At 46.0% G+C, this 9,232-nt stretch overlaps 1 protein-coding gene across 1 annotated transcript in view; it reads left to right on the top strand.

Moving 5' to 3' along the window:
• Nucleotides 1-173: 173 nt before the first annotated feature.
• The window catches only part of KCNB1 (potassium voltage-gated channel, Shab-related subfamily, member 1), a 125,473-nt gene continuing 116,414 nt past the window's right edge, over nucleotides 174-9,232 (top strand). Inside the window, exon 1 of the mRNA XM_010154629.1 lies at nucleotides 174-740. Coding sequence (XP_010152931.1) covers nucleotides 174-740 — 567 coding nt within the window. The remainder of the gene's footprint in view (nucleotides 741-9,232) is intronic.

Here is a 9,232-nt window from a genome sequence, read left to right as displayed (position 1 = left end):
GGATAAGGCCGCGCCGAGGCGGCCGCGGGCGCGGAGGTCAGCGGGCGGGGACCCATGGTTGGCCTCTCTTGCAGCTCTGGGGCATGGAGGGGAAGGAGAGGTGAGGAGAGCCGGCCCCCACGCGCCCTGCCCCACGCCGCACCTTGGAGCGTCCAGCCTGAGGGGGACCAGCGATGCCTCTGGGGATGAATAAGCATGGATCTCGCTCTACTACCTCTTTGCCTCCGGACCCCACGGAGATCGTCAGGAGCAAGGCCTGCTCCCGAAGGGTCAAGCTCAACGTGGGGGGGCTGGCCCACGAGGTTCTCTGGCGGACCTTGGACAGGTTGCCGCGGACCAGGCTGGGTAAGCTCAGAGACTGCAACACACACGACTCCCTCATGGAGATCTGTGATGACTACAACCTGGAGGAGAACGAGTATTTCTTCGACAGGCATCCCGGGGCATTCACCTCAATCTTGAACTTCTACCGTACTGGCAAGCTGCACATGATGGAGGAGATGTGCGCCTTGTCCTTCAGCCAGGAGCTGGACTACTGGGGGGTGGATGAGATCTACCTGGAGTCCTGCTGCCAGGCCCGCTACCACCAGAAGAAAGAGCAGATGAACGAGGAGCTGAAGAGAGAAGCTGAGACACTGAGGGAAAGGGAAGGGGAGGAATTTGATAACACTTGCTGTGCTGACAAAAGGAAAAAGCTCTGGGATCTCCTGGAGAAGCCCAACTCCTCCGTAGCGGCCAAGGTAAGATCTCCACATTTCTTCTCAAGTCTTCTCTGTGTTGGCTCATGACTCTGGTGATGCTTACATGAGGTGTTGCCCTGTTACCCTTGCTTTAGCATCTGGGAACTTGCAGCTGGATGGATGCTGTGAGTGAAGGGGAGAAAAGCCTCCCAGATGCAAAGAAGGTTTAATGTATCTCTTTTGGGTAGTTTGGAAAGGATCTGGTTTGAGCTTCCCTGGGGCAGTCGAGGCTGCTCAGTGTGGGAGCAGCTCCACTGACCCCTAGGTCAGCATACGCTGATTACTGCGGCTGGTGGCTAGTAGACTTGTTAACCAGTGGCCTGGCTTGGTGCCTTTTGTAATAGATGTTTGTTTGGGCCTAAGACACATGTTCCTGCGTAACCAAACTGACTTTTAAGAAGAAATATGCTTGAACTCTTAGACCCAGGTCCAGTCAGGAAATAAAGCCTTTCCTTCTAGGCCTTAACTTAAAATCCTGTGGTGAAATGCATCTAGGTATCGGTACCATGCCCTCCTAGGCTGTGGGTTCGCTAAAGCTAGCATTTGAATTTTGTCCTTTACCTGATTCCTGACTATTTAAGTCTCCCTGTGCAATACTGCTGCAGCTGTCTCTGTCAATAGTTGAAGTGCTGCTTACTCTGAAGTTGGTGCCAGTGCAACAGATCTATTTGAAGGCATTTGGGAGATATGATCCATGTTAGGAGAAACCAATGTCAGAGTTGGCTCTGATAATTTAGCTGTCTCATCTTAGTCACATATTCTTTAGTGAGGAAAATCTCTGTGAGCACAATGATTCAGTAACCATGGGGACATAAGTGAAGGGAGAGAGGTTGAAAACTGTGGGATGAATAACTGAAAAGCATGAGAGACTAAGCAGTAGGGGCCAAAATTTGAATTTTCTATGTACCAGCATCTTCAGTGTATGGCAAAGAAGTAGAAAGAGGCCCTAGCTACCTCTTTAATGTCACCTCATTTGCAAGTGCAGACCTTAGCTCCGTCCTGTAGGATGTCTGGCTTTGGGCTGCTTATGAAACCAGACTTCTTTCCCTCTCTCTCCTCTCATTGGAATGTTGTGTATCATGAACTAAGAGCACGTGTGAAAGTTTGGGGAAGGGATTTCGTGAAGTGTGGAGCTAAATGGCTCATTCTGGCAGGGGAAGGGAGAGGTATGGTTGGCTGCTGAACTGATTATCGCTTTTTTAATGACAAACGGAGCCCCAGAATGTCTTTTTCTCTCCAATGGCACAGATGACACTGTGCTGAATGCATTAATCATTTATAAGGCTCCTTTGGCAGAGTCCTGGAATCCTGAAACACAGGCCCCGGGCTTTGCTGTCTGTGGCACTGACTCAAAATCCATTAGAGACTGTTGATGTTTGTGATTTATTGTATATGAGCAGGGGTCATTCTTGCCAGATAAGTGTCTTTTGTGATTTATAAATGAAATACACTCTAGCTTCATTTTCTGAGAAAATTCTCAGAGTAAGTGCATTCAGCATTGCAGGCTCTGGATTAATTGAGAGTGAATGGTGATGCATTATTACCCTTCCCATTTAAAGCTACCATTCTGTGACTTCGTTACTGTAATGAAAATAGTGCTATATGTTTTCAGACCTCAAATATTCCAGCAGTTCCCAAACACAGACTTCTACTAATTTTAAGTGTAGCAAGGAAAATGGTCATGATGAACAATTAGCTTACCAGGCAGGGACAGAAGAGCTGCTAAGCCTATTCTTTATCCGATTTTCTCCCTGCTGGTGGATAGCTTTTCTCTCATGCCAGAGTATGCGCTTTGCTTTGATTACCTTCATGAGAATTCATTCCACATATTGAATAGACTGGACCCAGTCTTCAGCCTCTGATGGAAGGACATGGGGAGAGGGACTTGGGAGCCTGACCCGTTATCTGACCTAACCAGCTGTGTCTAGGCTCTCTTTCAGGCTGCGTTTTCTAAATCTGAGCCTCTCCCTGATAGCTCCTGGCCAGCTTTCCTCAGCTGTCTGCTCAGTGGAGCACTTTTGCTGAGGCCACAGGCCTCCGGAAGCTTCAGTCACCTTTCCTAAAGCCAGACTCCATCTGCTTTGCCAGGTCTGGGAGCTCAAACTGTTCCTATAGAAAGGGAACAAAGTAAACTGTGCTGAGGTTTAATGACTGTCACTGAAGGACCTAAAATCACTGTTAGGGAAAATCTGTACTGCTCTCACTTTTTCTTTAGACTTGTGGTGCTCAATGCAAACGTTTTTTCCATTTAAATGTAGGAAATGCAGCCTGCCTTCATGTTCTCTTTAAGCTGTCTAGAAAATGGCTACATATGCAGGTTCTCCCCCAGACCCAACACAATCCCTCTGTAAGCCATGCCCCGCCGTCTAACTCTTGCTTCAGCAAGGTGGCCTTCTTGCTGGCTGTCAGTATTGCTTGAATTGTAATGTTTTCTGCACAACACCATAACAGCTTACTGCAGAACTTCTCATGTTTATACTGGGACCAGTGAAATCCTGAGTGAGTTGTTTTCTATTTGTGTTGGGATTTTTTGTGTTTATTTTATTATTACTATTAAAAAAAAAAGTGCTGTACTTCAGGGTGGAAAACAGCATTCAAACAAGAGAAGAAGAATCCCCCAGACCTTAATTTTTGTTGCTCTTTTACCCACTGGGAGCTTACCTGTATCTTTTGACTAATCTGTCTGGCTTTTAAACTAACTGGCAAGCAGTATATTATTTATGTGCGATGCTTCACCCTGTACGTGACTGGAAAGAACACTCTGTTAGATTTTACTAATGCCCACTCTTTGAGAGCTTCCAGATCTCTATGATGAGGCATCAGACAGCTGTTGAAGCCCCAAGCTCACTGCCTTGCTATCTCCCAGCACTAGCAGAATGGTGTTTGCTCCTTTCCTATAGCAATGCAGTCCCTCATGGCTGTAACCGAAGCCGTGCCTTCCTTGTGCGAAGCGCTGAAGAGCTGCGGGGCACAACTCCAGCCCCTCCCAGGGTCCAACTGTGCAACCAGCGCCCAAATCATTTCACCCACCAGTTAACTTGGGGGCACTTGCTGCGCTGTATTCCCTTGTGCTTGCTTTGCCCGGTGGAAAAACCCTTACACACAAAATTGAGCTCTGAGTGACTCCCTCTCTACCAAATAAAAAAATATTTAACAGGCAGTTGTTAAACAAAACTAATTTCTCTCTCTCCAACCGTACAATATATTTGAAAGGATCTGTTTCTCCTGCTTCCTGTGACTTTGCTTGTATACCCCTGAGAAATACTGCTGTCTTCGTAGATACTTCCTTCTCCCATGATCACTGTTTTTGCAGGTTCCTTCTTATTTTTATTTTTCTCCCAGTCTCCCTTAATAGTTTGGTGGTTGACTTTTCTTTTTCTGTCTTTAATAGCATTCTTCCTGTACTTCGGTGTACTCGCAACATCCATTTTGAACCATAGAGGATTCTCTGATGCTCGCTTCTGTCTGGATTTACCCTAAATGAAGATGAGGTGCAGATATTTTCTGGAGTAGCTATTACATTTTCTTGTATGGTAGTTTTTCTTTCCTCTGGATAGAAAAGCAGCTCTCCAGAAGCCAAGCAGTACGGCTGCGTTTTCTCGGCACTTAGTGTCCGTGTCAGGGCAGTAGTGGCTCACAGTTTTCCAGCGCTGTGGTTTGGGCTTTTAATCTTACATACTCTTCCCTGTACCAAGGCTAAGCCTGGGCAGCTGGCTTCTGTCACCCACAAGCAAGCTAGCAGCCCTGGGTTTCCAAAGCAGAAGTGCCTCCTGTAACTGTTTTTACTAACCAAGCTAGTTAGGCTCTGAGATTCTCTCACCTGCCTGATGAGAGATTCGTGCCCCTTGGGAAATCCAACCTTGCTGGAATTCCAACTAGACTTAATGGCATCCTGAAAAATCACAGACTGCAGTTGTTCCATGCTTTCCAACATAAACAAATAACACATTAGACCAACTCAACATCTTAATTAACTTACATGGTTTAGGAAAACCTCTGATCACCTGGATCTTTCCAGCAACTCTGCAAGAACATTGCCCTTTTTGCCTCTTAGGAGGAAAAAAATATCCTTTCTTCTTTTAGTCCTTACAAATTATTTCCCCGATCAATATTTGAGCAATTAGTATTGCACAGGGTGAGGGGGGGAAGTCTGCTCGTCTTACAGACTCCTCTGCATGTGCTGGTTTCATCTATTTTTCTCTTGCTGTCCTGAAGGCTGAGAAAAACACGATGACATCACCCACTTTGCAAAAAGCTTCTCTGCATATCTGCATGTCAAGTAGGATGGGCACTTCTGCTCCTCCTCACTGCCTCCACTTCCCACTTGTCCCTGTCCTGTTGGGAGCTCAGCTGCAGCATCCGTCTGTCCTGAGGGGCTATTTCTCATCCTTTTCCCTGTTCCTACTATGTCTTTGCCGCTGCAATAATATCATGTTTATCCTTGAAAACATGCAACTCCAATTCAGTAATCTTATTATGCATGCCTCTACATTTGTTGAACAGCTTTTCTTGAGCTGCCCACTGCTCTTTGTGGCTAATCTCTGGATGCATTGCTTAGGGATTGGGGAGGTTGCTCTGTAAGCTCTTTTCTTATTATTGTTGATAGTAGTGACAAAATAAGAATGATAAAGCCTCTTGGAGATGCATTCGCTACATCTAGAGCGTTCTTCCCCCACATGAGCGTTCTATTCCTGGCCCTCCCTTATGGCATGCAGTTTTCATTCATCTCTAAACCTGCCTGAATTTAGCATTCAGCAGAGGAAACCCCTCTCCCTAATTGCAGGGGTCACATCTTAGCCGTGCCTTGACTGTTTCTGAGGCTCCCATCGCAGGGCAGATGTTGCCTTTGTCTGTCAAAGACAGATTGCCTGTATTTTACTTGCATCCATGACTTCAATTTTTCTGATGCAGCTACTGCCTTAGCTTTTCTGCTATATATAGGAGATTTTTTCCTTTCATCCAAAGTAAACTCCAGTCTTCAGAAGTCCTCAAGAGCAGAGCCTCATTCTCAAGCCTTTCCCCTGGGTTCAGGGATTTGCCACTTTGGTCTATAGCTTATTGCTGAATTTTTAGTACAGCACTGTTCTGTGGACACACAAACAATTCCTGTTCTTTATCAATCTCTTTTCATCCTGCAGCTCCTTTCTGGGTGCTTGTCCTTCCAGTGAACTTCTTAAATCTCCTGTCTGGGGAGCCCTAATTCCTATGTTTGGTTCCCTGCAACGTGCCCTCTGCTTCTGTCTCACTGATGACTTTCCCTTGCTGTGCTGCCAGTTCCCAGAACTCTGCATTACAGCCTCCCTAAACTGGGAGGTGGGGACACCACACACCCCCAACAACCTAGTAATATTACCAGCCTGGTAATTATGTCCTGTGATTCTTTGCTGGTCTTAAAGAATCTTGCTGGGACTCCTTGGAACATAGAAGGTGCCCTGGCCAAAGACATCATATCGGCTTTTTTGTCTCCCACATCCCTAATGCAACATCCCATGTTACCTGCATGGCATGCATCTGCCAACAAGGAGCTTGTTCCAAGCTCTCCAGGTGGGATCCTCACCCTTCAAAGGTGACCCTTACTGCAGACCTGAGCAGTCCTTGGATCTAGACGGGCAGCTGCCTGGTATTTCCTGCCTGAAAATGGCTTGGGGTCAGCAGTTTACAGTCCAAGCCTGCAGGTCTTCAGTCTGTAAAGAATTTTTATAAAGGAAAGTTAAAGTTGTTACATTTAGTAATTGTTTTGATGTACTTGCCATACAACCCATGAAGTACGGTGTGCATAAACATATATATGTAGGCATACTCCTGGATTTTTAACTTATCTGTAACTTTCTGCTAGGAGAGCCTGGAGCAAGTTTGTGGTCCTTCCTGAGCCTAAGCATCCACATCTGTGTGACACTGCCTGCCTGCATCAGGAGGGAAGCCACAAGCTTATGTGCTTGGGCTGAATTCCTTAGAGGACGTGTGCTATAGAAGTATAGTTGATGCTATTTTTAAAGCACCAGCTCTCATTTGTACCTTTTGAAAAATCTCTCTGAGAAATTAATTCCCCTTGCTGCTCAGCATTCTCCCATCCTTCTCAGTCGGCAAGCAGACATGGTTTAAGATGCCAACATCACGAGTCAAAAATGTGGGAAATCTTGCAAGAATGAAAAATCCATGTTTTGTTCAGCTGTAACTGCAGAGGTTTAGTAATAATGGGATTCAGAAGAAAAGTGCTGGGCCTGATCCACCCAGGAAAAGCCAGTGTGGTGTAATGCGCATAAAGGGTGGGTGCAGCTTTGGCTGGTACCTGTGGAAAACACTTGTGTACTCCACCGAGTCAAGCACGCTGTGCCTGACGGGTGTGCACTGGCTGCCGCGGTGTTCAGAGCTAGCTGTGCAGAAGCACTCCAGAGCTGTGTGGAAAAAATCAATTCTCTTCATTTTTCTAAACGTTTCCTTCGTTTTTAACTCTTCTTACACAGTGGGATAAATATCCTTTCCATCACATCTCTGTTTTTGTCTGTTCCTCTTGATCCTGAAGGTGACAATTTCCTTCTGATTTCTCTCAATGTAAATGCCCCCATGGAGAGGAATAATCCAATGTTACTTTTACAGCACAAGCGTTGCTATTTGTCATTGCTAATGGCAAAATATTTATGTCAAAGAAAGTTCACAGATGATCACTTAGTTCTTACAATAAACACAGTCGATATGATTTACTCCATGGAGATATCTGGCAGCAACAGAAGAGGCACAATGTGGCCAGTGAATGTTTGCAAGACCTTAATGTTCGCCTTCTCTCAAGAAGCTATGTGTTGTCGCTGCTGCTGCATTAAGGCAGGCAAGGATAAGACCCCTAGAGTTACGAGATTTGACCAGTTTGTTTCCTTGATCTGTAGGTTCAGCTCCATGACGGGCTGGGTTGGCTTCCCACGTGTTGCACTAGGACGGGGAGTACCGGCACTCTGGTACAGAGACAGCTGAGCTCAGGCTTGGAGGTCACTGTCCTTATGGGGCAAAACTGCTCCCAGGGCTGAGCGGGTAAATCGGCTCTGTGTTGCACTGTGCTGTGGACCTATGAGCTGGCAACAACTCGGGGATCCCTGCCCCACACCCCCTCGCTTAACTGTCGTGCCTGAGCTGCTTTAGCTTTGGCACTCTTCATCCTTAAGATGACCTTGCCCTGAGTTTAGTCCTGTGGGCAATAGGCACTTGTTCACCTCCTGGCATTCTCAACTACTCGGTACGGCAAAAGTAAACCTTGTAGTAGGCTTCCCCCCTGAGCTCGGCTAGTCTCTGGTTTCTCTCTGCTGTCCTAACTTTTCTTGGCCCCTCCCGTCTGCTTCAGGGCCTGGTTTTAGCTGAACGTATTTACCAGTGGGACTCAGTGAGGTCTCATTCTGATTTTTAATGAAAAAAAATCTACTCTTTATTCTGGAGCGAGCCTGGAAAAGTGCTGAGCATCCCTAGGCAAGCTCTGTGCCTTTGTACCTGCTATAGCCCCTCCAAAAAAGCTAGCATTTAAATACCCCAAACACATTTATTCTTTATTTCTCTCAGTAACACCAGCAGCCCCAGCCCTGCTTCTGTGGAGGGTAAAACTTCCATTGACTGTAATGGGAGCAGATGAGTATTATAATGTCTGTACTCATCAAGCAAAGCTCTCAAGTGCTTTGAAAAGATGGATTACTTAAGGCCAGGACAAACCTGTGATATATGTATTATCCCCATCTTAAAGTGAAGAGGTGACCATTGCCCAAGGTCAGTGAGGAAGGCTGGGGCAGCACTGGGGGGGCCTGGCTTGCCCCTGTCCCAGATCACCAGTACATTTTCATGGTACATGTGAGCTATATTACAGAGGGAAAGGTTCTGGCAGCCCTGTGACAGTTTATCCAGGGGGGTGGAGTGAGAAATCAAACCTTTCTTTGTTTCAGGACAAGTATTCCTACTTAAATGAGCCCAGCCTGGAAAACTTCATCATGTTTGAGGAATGAACTGGTTACAGAGAAGTGGAAAGGTTTTCTCTAGTAGATCTAAAAGGTCTGTACTGGGACACGTTCAGTGCTTTCTGATGCAATTCGGGTTGGGATGCTGTCAAACTGTTTTGAACAGCAAGAGACTGCATACGTTAGTCTATATGTAAAAAACAATTGTGGAATTATATAATCGTATATAATATAATGTAAATATATTTAAAACGTCCCCCCCCGGAATTATTTTGTACCCAAATCAACCTGTATAAAGAAGGTATTTATTTTCAGTTAAAAACGTCTAACCCTGGCACCTAACTCCTCTTTGAGTACAGCAGATGAATGACACAAAACATTACTCAACAGGAGTACTGTCTCCTCTGACAAAACAATTGCCACCTTTGAGAGCAACAGTGTCTGTGTGAACATACGGGACAGTAACTGGTCAGAGCATGGGCTGTTTGGTAGTTGGGGAGCTCCATTCAGTGTATTTTAGGTAGCAGCCCAGAAAGTTCCTGCATGGTGTACAAGGACGGGGAC

Source organism: Eurypyga helias, unplaced genomic scaffold, assembly GCF_000690775.1.
Source record: "Eurypyga helias isolate BGI_N326 unplaced genomic scaffold, ASM69077v1 scaffold30026, whole genome shotgun sequence".
In the NCBI taxonomy this organism is placed as follows: domain Eukaryota; kingdom Metazoa; phylum Chordata; class Aves; order Eurypygiformes; family Eurypygidae; genus Eurypyga; species Eurypyga helias.
The sequence above is the reverse complement of the archived record's forward strand: the minus strand, read 5'-3'. Positions and strand labels throughout refer to the sequence as shown.